Here is a 17,027-nt window from a genome sequence, read left to right as displayed (position 1 = left end):
ACATAATAAGGGAGCATTATCACTTACCCACCAAACATTAAAAAGAAAAGGAGTACTTGTGGCACCCACCTTAGAGACTAACAAATTTATTTGAGCATAAGCTTCTGTGAGCTACAGCTCACTTCATCTGTAGATCATGAAAGCTTATGCTCAAATAAATTTGTTGGTCTCTAAGGTGCCACAAGTACACCTTTTCTTTTTGCGGATACAAACTAACACGGCTGTTACTCTGAAACCCAACAAACATTAAATCTTGGGAGAGATGGCAGGCACCAAATTTTTCATGATTCTAGATGCATCTAATGGGTTTTGGCAAATGTTCTTGACTGCTGAGATCTCACAGCTGTGTACTTTTAACACTCCTTTCAATAGATACTGCTTCAAACCTTGTGGCATTTGCTCTGCACCTGAAGTATTCCATAGAACAATGCAACATTTACTGAATGACATTGAAAGTGTTAAAGTGTACATAGATGATATCCTTATCTGGGGCACTAGAGAACAGGAACACAATACACGGCAGGCAAAAATTCTGCAGATTGCCAGAAAGCAAGGATTGAAGTTGAGCACAAAGAAGTGCCAGTTCATGAAGACAGAACTTCTCTATTTTGGGTAAATCCTGTCAGAAAGTAGTGTCAGTCCAGATCCAGCAAAAGTACAAGCCATCTATAGGATGCCAAGCCCAAAGCAAAAAGACTGACAAAGGTGTGTAGGTATTGTGATTGACTCAGCAAATTCATAGATAACCTGACTGATAAAATAGAAAATGTGAGAAAACTATGACTTAATGGTGTGTATGGGAACTGGACTAGAGAGCGTGAAAATAAATACAACACACTGAAAAGATTACTTGCAGGTGCTTCCACCCCACAATATTTTGGCATCTCATGCCTTGCAAAGTTATCCACAGATTCTCCTAAGGATGGATTAGGTGCAGTGCTACTTCAAAAGAAAGGCTGTGCTGTAATCCTACAGCGTATGCATTGAGAGCTTTCACAAATACAGAGCACGGATTGAAAAGGGAATACTGGAAATACTAAGAATGGTATTTGGCTGTAATATTTTTTACAACTACATTTATAGAATAGCTTTTGTAACTGAAACAGATCATAAACTGTTGATAACCATTTCAAGAAGGAACTGCCTAGAATTGAGAGACTTCTAATGAAGCTTCTAAAATATGACTATGTCATTGAATTCACCCTGGGAAATCATTTAATCATGGTAGGTATGGTATCCAGGATCTGAGATGAATCTCAGAGAGCTGTGGATCCAGAAACTGAAACAGAGAGATATTCCCATCAACATGACAAAATATTCAGAAGCCATTTTACCTCACACATGGGCACAGCTAAAAAGTGCTACAGTGAAGGATGAGATGCTGCAGTTCATTATTCATGCTCTACACTTTGGAGGGAAAACACAATTCATGCCTAAACAGTATGTTCTTTCACGCACAAGCTGTTTATGGTTGAAAATGTCCTTGTCATAAGTAAGAGCATTGTGATTCCATTTGAACTCAGAAAAAAATGCGCTAAAGACCATTCACGAAGGGCACTTGGGTATAGAGAAATGCAAAAGAAAGGCACGGGAAGCACTCTATTAGCCAGGCATGAATGATGACATCACTGACATTGTAAATAGCTGTGCCACATGGGTAATGAGCTTGCAAAATGTGGCATAAAAATGATTAGGTGGCTGTTTAAAAATGCAACACGTGATAGAAGACCCTCCTCTTGCCTTGCTGAATCACAGAGCAGTACCATTACAATGCGGTAAGTCACCTGCAGAGCTTTTGCTAGGACATCAGATAAGAACTAAACTTCCTCATCTGAAGATGAAACAAGGTGCAGTTAAGGAACAGATGCACAATTGAGTGCACAAGGACGGGGAAAGACGTAAAGGTATTAAAAAGTTCCACTGTGGCAAAACCTCCATATGCCTGAGGTAACTACATCCTGGAGAAGCTGTTAAAATTTAGAATAATGGTTCTCAGGGAGATTAGGCTGAGGTGATTAAGTTGGTTGCTCCAAGATCATATGAGATCAAAACAAAACAGGAATTTTTGTTGAGGTGGAACCGTAAGCATCTCTTACCAGTACCAGTGATAAGCATCCCCGATCAGCTACCTCCACACACAGTGCAGGACTTATCAGCAAAACCACCTACATATCAAACTGGGCACATCCCAGTAGTCACACCCAGACATACCAAAATGACACCGCCTCCGAGACGACTAAGGATGTGGACTTATCAGACACAAGATCATCAGATAACCAGGCCGATTACCCGTGAAACACACCGCCATAGCCACAGGAAACTGATGCTGTCCCAAGACTTCCAATGGAGACGAGGACACATTGTGGCAGAACTGAAACCCAAAGAGACTAATAGAAAGCTGCTGAGCAGCAGGGAAATCACATCTCACCGTTTTCTGAAGAACTGTAATATTATTTTGTTCATTTGGTGTTAATAAAAAGGGTATGCTGTGTATGCTAATGAACTCATGCATAAGCAGAGAAAGGGACACAAACCCAAGAAGTTGTAGTCAGACATCTTGCAGAAACTCAGGTCAATACAGAGACAGGACACAGTGCGGTGATAAGCAACAAAATCACCATTAACAATTATGTTTCAAATGTTAAATGAACACCCTTTGTACAAAATAGCATATGCTTCATAAAGTAGCAGAACAACATAGGCATGAGATACTGTAGGCCACATTTTCAAGAGCTCACATTTAGGCACCAGAAGAGGGATCTAGATTTCTGAAAGAGCTTTGCACTTAGAGTGCTGATCCGTTTTTAAAATCTGGCCCTAAGTGTCATAATAGGAACTGATGGGAGCTGAGCACTTTGGAAAATCTGTCCTCGCCCGCCCAAATGGTGCCGTACATTTGAAAAATCTGGTGATGAGGCTTTTTGAAAACCTGGCCATATGTGACTTATTGTGTGTAGGCCTCCGATTTTTTTTTCATGGTGGAGAATAATGGATATCTGCTCTCAAACTGCTATTAACCAGTGTGAAAGAATGCACATGTTATGATAAAATGAAAAGTTGTAGGCATTTTGGTTGCTTGTGTTTTGGGCACTGGCGGATTAGGGTTTTGTGGGACCCTGGGCCAGACCCTCCCACTGCTTCTGCCTGCAGTCCCTCCCCACTCCCTCCCCGGCACTCTGCCTGGGGGGAACAGGGTTGGAGCACAGGGGCTTGCCCCGCTCTGTCTGCCTGGTGCTCCTGCTGGGGGTGGGGGGAGTGGGGTCATGTCATGGGGGCACCCATTTTTCTGGGGTTCCCCAATTGGCTGGGGCCCTTGGACACAGTGGCTAATCTGCCACTGGTTTGGGGTGGGGTGGGATTGTTTTGTTCTGTTCCTGAGGATGGAGTTCTGAAGAGAGGTTAGATCTGGGAGTGAAGAGTCAGGATTCCTGGATTCAATTCCTGGCTCTGCCATTGAGGGTGAGTCTAGTGTAGGTGTGGTTGCAGCAGAGGTAGGCATATCTATATTAGCTTTAATCTAGCTAGCACAAATAATAATAATAGGGAAGATAAAGTAGATCAGGTTTCAGTGTGGGCTAGACCCCCAAGTACAAACCCACTGGGGACCCTGGGTACGTCTTCCCTACTATTGTTACCAGTGTTAGATAGATTAAAGCTATCATGGGTAAATCTACCCATGCTACAATCACACCTTCACTTTGCTGAGTGTGAATTGCTGTGTAATCAGGGGCAAAATACCAAATGTGCACACGTCTGCACACACCTTTTTGAAAATACAGGCCACACCTTATCCATCTGTATATGGGTAGTCTCCTTCTAGTACAACAGTTTTAGCAGGAGTGTTGTGAGGACACATTCATTTTATGTCTGAGAGATACCCGGAGATCTATGTATCAAAGTGTCCTCAGAGTTGGGAGATTGGTTATCTTCAGAAACCCAAGTTTACAGAAGACAATTTTACTAGATGTACAGGTAGAAGAAAGGAAATCACTACCTAAATTAGAATTGGAGGAACAGAACATTAGCTGGTGTCAATGAGCATAACTCCACTGACTTTACTACTGAGAATGCGACCCTGAAAATGGTCTGGAGTGCTGCAAAAATACTAGCTATGTTCTGGGTGACAGGCAAAGATTTTTAACTGAAAAAATTGAATAGCGCAACAGGATTTTTAATCTCAAGTATTGTATAAGAGTAAAGGTGCCACTTCATACCTTGAAAGAAAACACATGCATCAAGAGAAAGGAAAATGCACTGCAAGGAAAGTGTGCATAATGCTTCACACAAGCACAGTGTGAGAACACACAACACAACCCAGCAGACACCCACTAAAAACTGCCAAGGTGGAGTTAGGGTGTGACAGGAGGAAGAGGTTCTCATTTTGTAGTAAGAGTTCACTACAATTATCTTATTTTGTTTTACGTTGGTATCATTTTCTCCTTCTCTGCAGTAGCCTTGTTTTAACTATGTATCCCCCTCATCTTCTCTAGCTTTCATAATTATTGCATCTATTCAATTTAATCCCTGCCCTCTACAATCTGTAGGGCAGGCAGGGACACTGCTCAGCCGGACAGTATTCCTTCCAGGGCTCTCATGTTGTACTAATGGGGAAGCAATTTGTGACACCCCTTTATGGGGTATAAAATACTCTCTTCCATGCATCTAACCAGCTCCACTCACCAGTGCATATAGGGGGCTGGATGCCATGGTTCTGCCTTCTGACCACACACTTTCTCAAGGAAGGAGCAACTCTGGAACAACCCCTCTGCTCCTCAGCGCCAGGAGCTAGGATCTGGGAAGCTCTAACACGAGCTCAAAAGGGGTGGGGGCATCCTAACTCTCCTTTACTCCCCTATACGGCCACCTTCATGTTAGGCACAATTCTTAGCAGGGTTTCAACATAATTTCCCTATCCCTGCCATTCTCCCCGCACGTTTCAGCTATTCTTTTCCTTTTATATATACAAACGATTCTGGGAGCTAGCAGCAGTGCTCAGCACCTATCAGGATCAGGCCCTATCATACAACAAACCAATGACAACAAACTCATCTTTATACAGATCACTTCATTGATTATAAACCAAAGACTTACACAGACAATCCAATAGGTTTCATTACCAAGCTATTTTGTTGGAGAGTAAAAATAAAATTCTGCGTGCATTTTAATCAATAGAGCTAATATAAATCTCATGATGCGACACATCAAGTCTTTGTATTTTGGCCTGCACACTTTGAAGTCTGTTAAATGGCCACTTTAATTTTAAAACCGATCACTCAGAAATACTAAATGGATAAACTCTTTATAGCTTTTTCCCTATGACAAAACACACTTAGTAAAAACAAAAGCATTATCATAAAACTGCATAATAAGTTGTCACTTATGGATTCTTTTATTTGGGCATGAGTTTATGAGCTTTATTCTAAAAAAGGAAGGAAGACAAACAATTTTACTTGACAAGTTTTGCTTTGCAAAGAGCTCTGAGGAAATTTTATGAACAAGACTAGAAACCCAAATATCCCAGAAGAACTAGAGAGGGGGAAATTACAGGAGCAAACAAATTTTGTTTAGAAGTTATTGGTTTCCTTATTCTCTTTCTCCATGTGGTCTAACATCCTCACTGCCAAACACACAATGTCTGTGTATTTTATAAAATGGGGGGTGGAAGGGTGGGGAGGGAGCTCAATCGCAAAACTTTCAGGTGAATATGCTTGGTCACATGTAGAATACTCATATTTGCACACAAAAAAGGTCCTACTCCAAATGTATAAATAAAGACCTGACTTCCTTAAACAGGATATTAATAAGGAGCAACATGATAAAAGCATATAAATAATAACTAGTACAGAGGAAGTAGGTCATGAATTTCTGTTCTCTCTGGCTGCCCAATAACACAAGAGCACAGGGACATTCAATGAAATTAAGAAGTGGCAAGTCCAAAACTGATAGAAGAAAACACTTTTCACACCATGTGTAATTAGACTGTGGAACTCTTTGCTCCTGTAGGTCAATGATGACAAGAACTTAGCAATATTCAGGAAGGGATTGGACATTTATATGAACAACAAGAATATCCAGAGTTACAATTAATGGTAATAATTTAGAAATTGATATTAATCCTCATGCTTCAGAGTTTAAGGCAGTCTGGAATTATTAGAGACCAGGATGAGACTTAATATGGGAGGCAGATTATCCCACACCTGCTTGTGGAGGGATTCTTGTACCTTCTTCTGAAGCATCTGGTACTGGCCACTGTCAGAGACAGGATAGAGAACAAGATGGACCTCATAGCTGATCTAGTATGGCAATGCCTATGGTTTTTTTGTGAAACAGAAAAGAAAAGAAAAGAAAAGAAAAGAAAAGAAAAGAAAAGAAAAGAAAAGAAAAGAAAAAGTGCATGTACAAAATTGTACTGCAATTGGCAAGCATGTTTGCAAATACATTTCCCCTAGTTTCCCCTTTGCCGTAATCCATGATGATACTCTCCTGGAAAGGAAGACAGACTTAAAGCTTCTACTGTCTGTTGATTCGTTGGTGGCCTATGTTAAATGAACTGGTAGACAATGTCACACAATCCACCGCCTCAAGAAGCACCTTTGTTGAGAACTCGAGGTCAAGTATACATTACACACGGAGAAGAACTACCATCTGTAGTACTAGCCTCTTCTAGTCAGATTTTAGGCAGGTTGCGCCAGACCCTCAGATGGTGTAAATTGTCATTGCTCTATAGAAGATAGTGAATCTGTGCCTTTGCTTCTAGAGAAGGCAATCAAGCCATTTACACCACCTGAGGATACAGTCCATTACTGGGACAGGGGAGGGGAAGTTTGCCCTGTATTATTTCCTTTATGGATAAATTAGATGGCCTCCGTATTCAATGCTGTCAATCCAGCATCCTTCATGAGCACACAAATTCATCTCAAGGAAAAAAAAAAGTCTCTGGTGAAATCCCAGCCCCAATATAGTCAATGGGAGTTTTGCCTCGCTCTACATGCTGCATGAGTCATAGCAACCACCTGAGAGGTAAATGACCTTTTAGGAAAGTCCCTTGCGGGTGGCAACCAAGAATTTTCAAAACATTAAATTATAGAAGCTAACAAAATAAATAAAACTGCATTACAAGGATTCAACTTTAGACAATATGCCACCCAGTAAGCAAAAGTACCATTCCTAGAAAAGCTGAGTGAATCAACTAAAGTAACACAGACCCCACCACTCCACGAGTAGAGCTATCAACTCTCATTCTCCTAACTCTTCATATTAATCTGAATACTAACGATCCAAATGATTGATGAACTTGATTTTATGTTTTATGCCCCCATGAATTGTGGGGCTTCACCTAAGGTCAGAAGGGCCTGGTACCATATGTAAAAATTAGTCTGATCATTTCACTCAAATCAGAACCTATCTGATGTAACTGGTTTTTTTTCTGTAAAGTTTAATCTTCATGCTCCCTTAAAATTATTACAGTGCTTTGCTCCTGAATCACAAGTTTATGCTTAGTTGGTTGTCTTGACATTCATTTCTTTTGTAGCAATGGGAGTGCTTTTCTGGTGTGTTAATTTATTTCTGGTGTTGGTATCATTTACATTGGAGTATTATACTTTAATCGGTGGCTTTGCATTTTGATTATTCATCTTGCTACCTCAGCTTTATAGGCTACGTCTGTGAGGTCTTGATGTATTTTGTTTATCATCACAACACTTCCCTAGATTCTCTTATGGTTCATATTAGTTGTTCTTTATTACTACTGTTTTGGTTGACTTGGGTTCAGTTTAGTCTCATGAGTGGAATTTATCATTTGTTTATGCTTTGATCATTTTAATTAAATTGCAGTGGGGTTTGGAAGATTTTGCTTTGTGGGCTGGTTTTAGTTCTTCAAGGTTACATGTCATCTGAATATCATCTCCAAGTAGAATGTGTCATTTTTATATGCAGGATTTACAGCTGTATATTACTACAAAGTTTCAGTCAACACACAATCAATTTTTTCCTCAGTTCATTCTTCGGCTTTAGTTTTGTGTATTAATGCTTAGAAAATTCTGGGGGATGTGCGGAAGATATTTTCTGCATGGAGAATTGCCATACGTGGCAGATATACTGGACCATATATGTTCCTGGTATCATCTCTTTGCCTTCACATGGCCCATTCTATACCATAGCTTCAGTTTCCCATCCCTATCCACATATATTTTATTCTGTGACATATGGCTATATCATACTTTCCAAGAAAGAGATTGCTGGATCTTTGCTAAAGCCTGATAAATGTTTTTTTATGGGCCATTCCCCCTTGGGTTACAATTATTAGCATAAGGATTGTTTGGCATTGTAGTATTAATATAATTATGAGGAGTGCAGTTCTGCAAAGTTGGCAATTCAAGGAAAGATTCTAGAAAATATAGCAGAGTCTTTAAGAATATTGGTGTGACAGAATACACCCTTGTATTCACATCCTACACACTATTAAAATAATCTTTGTACAAAATATGCCTTGTAAGGTCTCATTTGAAAACTCATAATTTCCTGGTCAGAACTGTCCTTGTAAAATATCTGTGGCAACATTATATGTGAAGTTTTAAGATTCTTTTGTATGGTTCCTAACCTCACAGCCCTGCCCAAACAGAAGTTGGCAACATGTCTCTCCTAAACAAAGGAATGTGTGGTTGCCTTAATTTGCATTTAAGCAATAAACAGAGTCATCCAGCAGGAAAGGAAAGCACAGGAAGTTCAAACAGGTGAAAAAACCAGCAGGGAATATCCTTCCACATAAACTGGTTCTCACTTGGAAATGTTTTTCAAGGGAGGGGGATAAAACGAAAAAAAGAGGGACAGATACCCTAAGACACCTCTTTCTCTTTGTCTGGCTATCTCATTCACTATACCTGCAGAGACAAAGGAAGCAGGTGTTCAACTCTGGGGAAGGGATCCTGATATGAGAGGTTGGTCAGTAATTTGCTGCAGCATGAGGTAAGAAACTTTGCTTGAATCGAATATAGTTTATTAAGTTAGCCATTACTAAGCATCTTATCTTTAAAAAAAGAAAAGGAGGACTTGTGGCACCTTAGAGACTAACCAATTTATTTGAGCATGAGCTTTCGTGAGCTACAGCTGAAGTGAGCTGTAGCTCACAAAAGCTCATGCTCAAATAAATTGGTTAGTCTCTAAGGTGCCACAAGTCCTCCTTTTCTTTTTGCGAATACAGACTAACACGGCTGTTACTCTGAAACCATCTTATCTTTATTTTTCTTGTAACCATTTCTGACTTTTATGCCTCATTATTTGTACTCGCTTAAAATCTCTGTGTGTAGTTAATAAATTCGTTTTGCTGTTTTATCTAATACAGTGTATTTAAACTGAGGTGTCTGAATAACTATTTGAAATAATAAACTGGCACATTATTCCCTGAAAGGAATAACGGACTTAAAATATTTGTGTTGTCCAGAAAAGGGCTGGGCAGAACATTACATACGTTTCTGGGGGAAATTCTGAGACTGGGGCGGGGATTGGGGGTCATCTGGCAGCATAACCAAGGCTGGTAAGAGCCAAGGTGTGGCTGGCTGGTTGCAGCACACACAGAGACCTAACTGGGAGTGATTTACATGCTGGGGGATGTTTGTGAGCAGTCCAGGCTGGAAGCTACAGCAGCAAAGCATTGTAAAGGGCACCCCAGGTTAGAGGTCACAATTGGCATTAGTTATGATGTCCAGGGAAAATGCCATCAGTGATCAAAAACAAGATCTTGGAATGATCAAAGTAAAAATGAACTTTGAAGACTGATCCAAGGTTATATTGTATATGTTCATGGTTCATATGTATATGAACAGGATATGCTGGGAGTTTTATTTCATTCTAGGTGGACCTTCAGCAGTGAAGGATATGAGGGAGACTAGATAGCTCAAGGAATTAATAGACTTTCACCTGTAGGTAACATTTAAATACAGTCCAGGATTGGTCTATATATAATTTATTTTTTTCCAACACTCCTCATTGCATCATTAGAGTTAATATTAAAGTAGACTGTGAGCCTCTTACACTGATGACTACTCACACAAATAGTCCCACTGACTTCAGTGACACTGCTCATGCGAGCAACTGCTTCCCAGTGTGAGAGAAGAGCTAAGAATTCTGACCTTTATAGCTCATAGTAATGACCAGAAAGGTAGGTAAGTAGCTGATTTCCTAACTGGATAGCTAAAATGACAATTGGCAATGCGCTAAAAAGGTGGTTTCTGGAAATTGGAATGAATTAATTACTTTTAAGAGATGTGAAAAGGCTTCAAAATTTAGCTCCAAAGTTGTATTCTGAACAGTAAGATTCAGGAGTGTTCAGATTTAGAGTTTGAGGTTGTATTAATCTCAGACTACTACAGTACTAAACCATAATTTTTATGAAAACTGAAAATTACCTCATTATATTCTTTTGATTTGATTGAACTTTTTTTTTTTTTTTGAAGGGATGGAGTCAACAAAGCTTTCTAGCTAACACCATGGGACTTTTAAAAAATACTTTCTTTTGAGCCCAACAAAACGATACACAATCTTTGAAAATTTAAAGTAATGCAAAAAGTCTGATTTGATTCATGGTGCTAATTCCATAGTGGGATTCCCTGACACCCCTCTTTCTTCCTATATGTCTTTCTATGCAGAGTCTTACAAGTTTTCACAGGTAAAAACAATGTTCTGAGATCACAAGGAGTTCCAGAAAAGGAGAGTAATGACGTTTGGTCCAGGCCACATTTGGAAGGTAAGTTTTCCTTCCCCCTCTGTAGTGCTGAAGAAGACTTATCCATAAAACCAAGAGACTAAATCCCATACAATCAATTAAAGGAATTAGGAACTGGGGAGCCTTGTTAGTTTCTAATTATGACATATTTTTGGGAAAATCTCAGTTTTACTGAGAGATACTTTGAAGGGAACCTGAATCATGTATACCTTTCCCTAGGAACAGGAGAGCACAGTACTTTTATATTTTAACTACTTTATTTTGGTGCCTAGACATGGTTGGTGCTCTAAAAATACATCAAATAAAATAAAGACTGCAAGCTTTTTGAGATAGGTGGTGGTTTTTTTAGCATATTTTATGTATTGTAATGTACATCATACAGTAAGGCAGCTGTAGAACTAGTAATTAACCACTGTCATACTAATTAACAATTTTTAATTAACCATGTCATATTTTACATTTTTGTCATATTTCCCCCCTTATGGGGATCATGGCGTCATGGCCTGAGCAAACCAGGCTGTGGCTATTCTCCGTTGCAGAATGGCCCACAGGGGGCCATTACAGCTGAGATTAAGCTAGAACAGTCCCAGGACAGTACAATTTTATTTATTTTCGATTTCACTCTAAGGGGAAATTCCACATCAAAGGATGTCCCTATCCAAAGCTTTGGCCATCTTTGGCAAACAATTAAAGACACAATAATGCAGGAGTTACAAATATTCTCTCAAAGCAGCAGCACCTCTCTCTCTTGCCATAAAACCAAGCCTCCTATATTCGTCACCTGAAATAAAACGTGCCCAAAACTTGAGATCACCCACTCCATTCCTGGGGTGAGTGCAACTTAACTGGAACACAGAATGTGACACCATGTCATTGGGAAATTCACTGCAAAGCACAGAAGAGGGAAAAACTGCTGCTGCAGAACAATCTGTGTTAAGGCCAGTTTTCATTTAAATTAGATCTTAAATGGGAAAAGTAGGAATGGAAAAAACATCAGGCCTAAAAACCCAAACACAGTCCTCTGAATTATTCTTTTACTGAATTGCTTTATATTTCACGGAGCAACAGATTCTTTATTTATGAGTTTTTGGGGTGGAAATGATAGCAAATAAACATGCATTCTTGTGGTTTGTGAGATTGAGTGAATTTATTATTATTATTATTTATAAACAACATAGATTGCATTTAGGGAGGAGGGAGGACAGAAATACCGACAACTCTGCAGTTCACTCACAGCAGTGCTGTAGCAGTTAAATTATACTAGATCTATACCTACGACACACTGTTAGAGTTAGAATTTCTAGTACCATGTATGGAATAGTATAACACTTTGTAACTAGTTTTCATCCTGCTCTGAAATTGTCATAGTACATTTAAGAAACTTGGGCCAAAATTTTCAAATGTGGGTACCTGAAGTTAGGTACCTAAATCAATATTTAGATTTAGACAAAGTGGCCTAATGTTCAGTGGTCCTGAGTATAAGAGAATAAACATATTTCCAACTGGCTTTTAGAGAATACTCAAAAGTAACACAGAAACATAAAAATATAAAAAGGGAGGAAAACACAAGTTAATGAAGAAAACACTTAAGAATTCTGAATATCAAGCAGTGAATAAATTAGAGCAATCAAGATGAACAACAAGATGACAAAAACATTAATTAAAACCTAACTACCCCCATTCAGAACAAAGCACGTGTTTAAGAATATTAATACTGTGTAATGAGAAACCTATCAATGAAGACTTAATGAGGGAGGAGGAAGATTCAAAATGACCTTACTGTATTTCTTTATCATTCATGAGCAATCCTTTGTTCTACCTCTAAATGTGTTTTTCATCACAATTTTGGGTCTGATTCTGATTTCACTCACACTGCTTTTAGTAGTATAATGCAAATTTAGCTATTCCTATTTTACATCTGTGTAAACAAGATCAGAATCAGATCCATTGTTTGCAAAGTAGTGGCTTGTTCGATTGAATTAAGAGTGCATGCTCGGCTGTATTGCCTTAGTGCTTTTGCTTCTCAGGCAAGTGACACATCTCTGGAGAGAGGGGGGTGGAAAAGCAGGCCTCCATTCTAGAAAAAAATATGGAATTATTTAGTAGGGCTTGTATTTTGCAAAAATACAGTGTACAAAGTGATTTTGGAGATTAATGTTTAAGAAATTGGATAGGTCCCAAGTGGATAATACCTAGGAGACTAGCTGTTTTAAAGGTGTGGAGGGGAGAATTAGGGATCATGGGATTTGGAGATTTTCCCACTGAAGGGTTTAGGGTGTATAGCAGTCTTGCTGGGAAGAAGTCATATCCCAGAAACTCTCACTTAGTTGAGGCCTACACTCCCCAAAGCACTTATTTCCCAGTTACATATTGTTGAGCAGACAATCAAACTAGAAAACAGCACTGGGTCAGAAGGTCAGCTGAGAACAGACTGCACAGGTGCAGGCAGGAAAAACATTGAAACAGGGCAGAGAAGGTTGGGAGACAGGGAAGGGAAATCAATTTATCCCTCTTTGCTGGGGAGGATTATAGTTCTAAATAGGTGAATGAATGAGACAAAGTCAGAATTTTAATTGCAGAAGTCATAACTAGAGAGATGTCTTTTTCCATAGACATTTTTGGCATTTGTGAGACACACTGGACTGGAAGTGGTGAACTTTCCATAAAGCACCATAAAACCATCTACTGTGGAAGCACAGACAATGCCCAGAATGAAGGAGATGCCCTCATACTATCAGAAAATATTTACAGCTCTTTGAAAATCTTTAGATGTGTCTCATCACGCATAATGAGCATTAAACTACAAGGGAAACATGACCCTGCTATCATAATACAATCTAAGCCATTGGTGGGCAACCTGAGGCCCCTCAGGGTAATCCACTGGTGGGCCGCGAGACAGTTTGTTTACATTGACCATCCATAAGCAAGGCTGCCCGCAGCTCCCAGTGGCCGTACTTTGCTGTTCCCGGTCAATGGGAGCTGCAGGAAGTGGCAGGCCGTAGGGCCATACTGGCCATCGCTTCCTGCAGCTCCCATTAGCCGGGAACGACAAACCACGGCCACTGGTAGCTGTGGGCGGCTGTGCCTGTGGACGGTCAATGTAAACAAACTGTCTCAAGGCCCACCAGCGGATTACCATGACAGGCTGCAGGTTGCCCAGCACTGCTGTAGAGTGATTCTTGACCGAATGAAAAAAAGAGCAGAGGAAATCCTTTGAGTCATAAAATGGCTTTTGATCTGGATGTTCTATGACATACCAGATACTTGTTTTTCATCAAATGTTGGAGTTACACAGAGGTCAACGAATGCCTAAGTATTCAAGTCTTAACAGAGAAGCTCTGTGGCAAGTAATCAAGTGGTATGGTTTTAGCAGCAAGTTGATTTAAATATTGCAGAGTCTGTATAACATAGCTTGGCATACAGTATGAGTCAGCGGCAAGCTGACAGAGTGGTTTGAAGTGAAAACTGGAGTCAAACAGGGATGCATATAAAGTCCAATACTTTTACTGTACACTTAGAAAACATCTTGTTCAACTCCCTCAGCAAAACTCGTTGAGCCTGCAGTGGGGAAACTTATCAATCACTTTGACTTTGCAGAAGATATCATAGTTATTGTGTTTATAGAGGAATACAACCAAGAAGCAGCAAGTAACCTGTACAGAACAGCCATAGAATGGGGCTTAGAAATGAAGGAACAAAAGTCAAAACCGATGATAACATCAAGAAACAGGCTAAACTCGTCATTAAAATGGTGTAGACATTGAAAAAGTAGAGTTTCTGCTGGGCTTCATTGTACGACAACTGCTGTGAAGATGACATCAACAAGCAGGTAGCTATTACCAACACAATGTTCGCATGCCTGAATAAAAGTGTGTGGATCTTAAAACGAGTGTCCATACGAGCTACAACCTGACTACATACAACACTCGTTGTACCCACATTACTTTTTGTTTATGAAACATGGGTACTGAAAAAATACCTGGAGCAAAATTTGCAAACAATTGAGATGAAGTGCCTGTGCCATATCTTAAGTGTCACAAGGCCAGACAGACCAAGAAATGATGACATCTGTGGAAGACTAAAAGTGCAGTGCACGACTATAATCATCAAAAGGTGCCAACTACAACGGGTTGGCCATGTTGGTAAAACATCCCATTACCCACTGCCTAAAATTGTTCTTTCAGGACGAGTCAATGGAGAGAGAGAGGCTGAGAATGTCCAAGGAGACAGTGGTATAACATAAAACCATTCAGGCAACACCAAACAGGCTCAAATTATGCCTCAGAACAGATGTGGATGGGATCTGTTCATAACCTCTGGCCTACCCAACCTTGGTGTTGGAAAAACAAGATGATGACAATATAGGTGGGAGAGGATCTGGACTATGGTGAGCAGGGATCAAGCATTTGAAGAAGTGTTAGATTGCATTAAGGGAGGAGGGAGGACTGAAATACCGACAACTCTGCAGTTCACTCACAACAGTGCTGTAGCAGTTAAAAAGATGAGTACAGTGTTGCATCATATTATTCAAATTATTTGGATCATTCCTCTCAATATTGTTCTCAAAGGATTTAATGTTATACTATACCAGTGTTTAATTGAGCACTGAACTGCTTAGCATGGAACATGGGCAAAATGATAGCTTTCGTCAACAGCAACTCAATTAAAAATCGGTAGAACTGGTATCTGAAATAGCAGGGTCTAGCTTTGGAGATACTAATCAATATTAAAGGAGCAGGTTGAGAGCGTTGCTTTGGTCTGTTCAGCAGCCTTTGCTAATGCAGTTCACAGAGTGGAGTCTTACTTTGCTGGTTTATCATTGACATATAAAACTTGGTATACTTTTGAATTAGTGTGAAATACAGTGGCATTTTTAAATCAAAAAGTTTTAAAGTGACACTTTACCTGCAAGGCACAACATGAATGACTGCAGCACGAGCAGTTCCCATAGCAACCTCATTTTCAGTTTCCGAGGTCAAAGGAGGATCACGTCCAATAACTAGTGAATAAAATGCTGCTTCTTTTAAGTTTTACACAACCTTTAATCTGTGGGAGGGAAAAAAAGAGAGACACATTACAATGAGATTTAGGATTACAGCTCTTCATACTATGAGAGTATCTTTCCATGTGAGCTAAATGAAATTGAGACCTGGAGGGAAACAGAAATTGTTGTTTTATAAAGTCAGTCCAGGTGGGTTGGGGGTGGGGAGCAGGAATTAGAAATTATGGATCTGAAGAACAAAGAAGAGGATTTACAGAGTGTGTTTCCGTATTTGCAGAGGAGCACTATATCTGTGAGATGTGCGGTCTAAGTGATCTGAGCATAGGACTGGAAGGCAGACTCATGTGACATAATCTTGGTTCTGCATCCTCCTCTTTCTCTGTTACCTTGGGCAAGTCATTTGAACTTCTCTACCTCACTTTTCCCATCTGTAAACTCACCTGTTTGCCTCATGGGGGTGCTGTTATTAGTTAGTTAATTGTGTAAAACACTTTGAAGATGAAAGTATTACTATTATCCCTCTTTACTGTCTGACAACTTTAAAGTACTTCAGCAACTGAACTGAACGAAGCAAAATGTAGCTACCTCCAGAAATCATAAATATCACTCTGTACAAAGGAGACTGTCTCCAGAGGTAGTGAGGCCTTCTCTCTACCTATTGAGCCAGGACACTCCCTCTCCTCCTCATGACCCTGCAGTGACATGGTCAGCTTTGGACTAATTTCCATACTGTAACTTAGATTTTCTGCATGGCAGCATGTCGTGTTACCACTAGACCGGGGTGGACAAACTTTTTGGCCCGAGGGCCACATCTGGGTATGGAAATTGTATGGAGGGCCATGAATGCTAACAAAATTGGGGGTTGGGGTGCGGGAGGGGGTGAGGGCTCCGGCTCAGGGTGTGGGCTCTGGGGTGGGGCCAGAAATGAGGAGTTCAGGGTGCGGGAGAGGGCTCTGGGCTGGGGCAGGATGTTGGGGTGCAGGGGGGGTGAGGGCTCCAGCTGAGGGTATGGGCTCTGGGGTGGGGCCAGAAATGAGGAGTTCAGGATGCAGGAGAGGGCTCTGGGCTGGGGCAGGGTGTTGGGGTGCAGGGGGGTGAGGGCTCCAGCTGAGGGTATGGGCTCTGGGGTAGGGCTGGAGATGAGGGGTTGGGGGTGCAGGAGGGTGTTCTGGGCTGGGACCAAGAGGTTTCAAGGGCAGGAGGGGAATCAGGACTGGGGCAGGGGGTTAGGGCACAGGAGAGGGTCGAGGTGCAGGCTCCAGGCAGTTCTTTCTGCAAGCAGCTCCCAGAAGCAGCGGCATGTCC

At 40.6% G+C, this 17,027-nt stretch overlaps 1 protein-coding gene across 7 annotated transcripts in view; it reads right to left on the bottom strand.

Moving 5' to 3' along the window:
• LOC311523328 (contactin-4) overlaps nucleotides 1–17,027 on the bottom strand; it is a 648,631-nt gene that overhangs the window by 291,997 nt on the left and 339,607 nt on the right. For all 7 annotated transcript variants that reach the window (XM_084633191.1, XM_084633189.1, XM_084633193.1 and 4 more), the window contains one exon: nucleotides 15,626–15,766. In XM_084633191.1, coding sequence (XP_084489317.1) covers nucleotides 15,626–15,680 — 55 coding nt within the window. In that variant the 5' untranslated portion in view covers nucleotides 15,681–15,766. The remainder of the gene's footprint in view (nucleotides 1–15,625; nucleotides 15,767–17,027) is intronic.

This window comes from Lepidochelys olivacea (assembly GCF_965140295.1).
Source record: "Lepidochelys olivacea isolate rLepOli2 genome assembly, chromosome: 7".
NCBI lineage: Eukaryota > Metazoa > Chordata > Testudines > Cheloniidae > Lepidochelys > Lepidochelys olivacea.
This window is presented reverse-complemented; position numbering and strand designations above follow the sequence as displayed.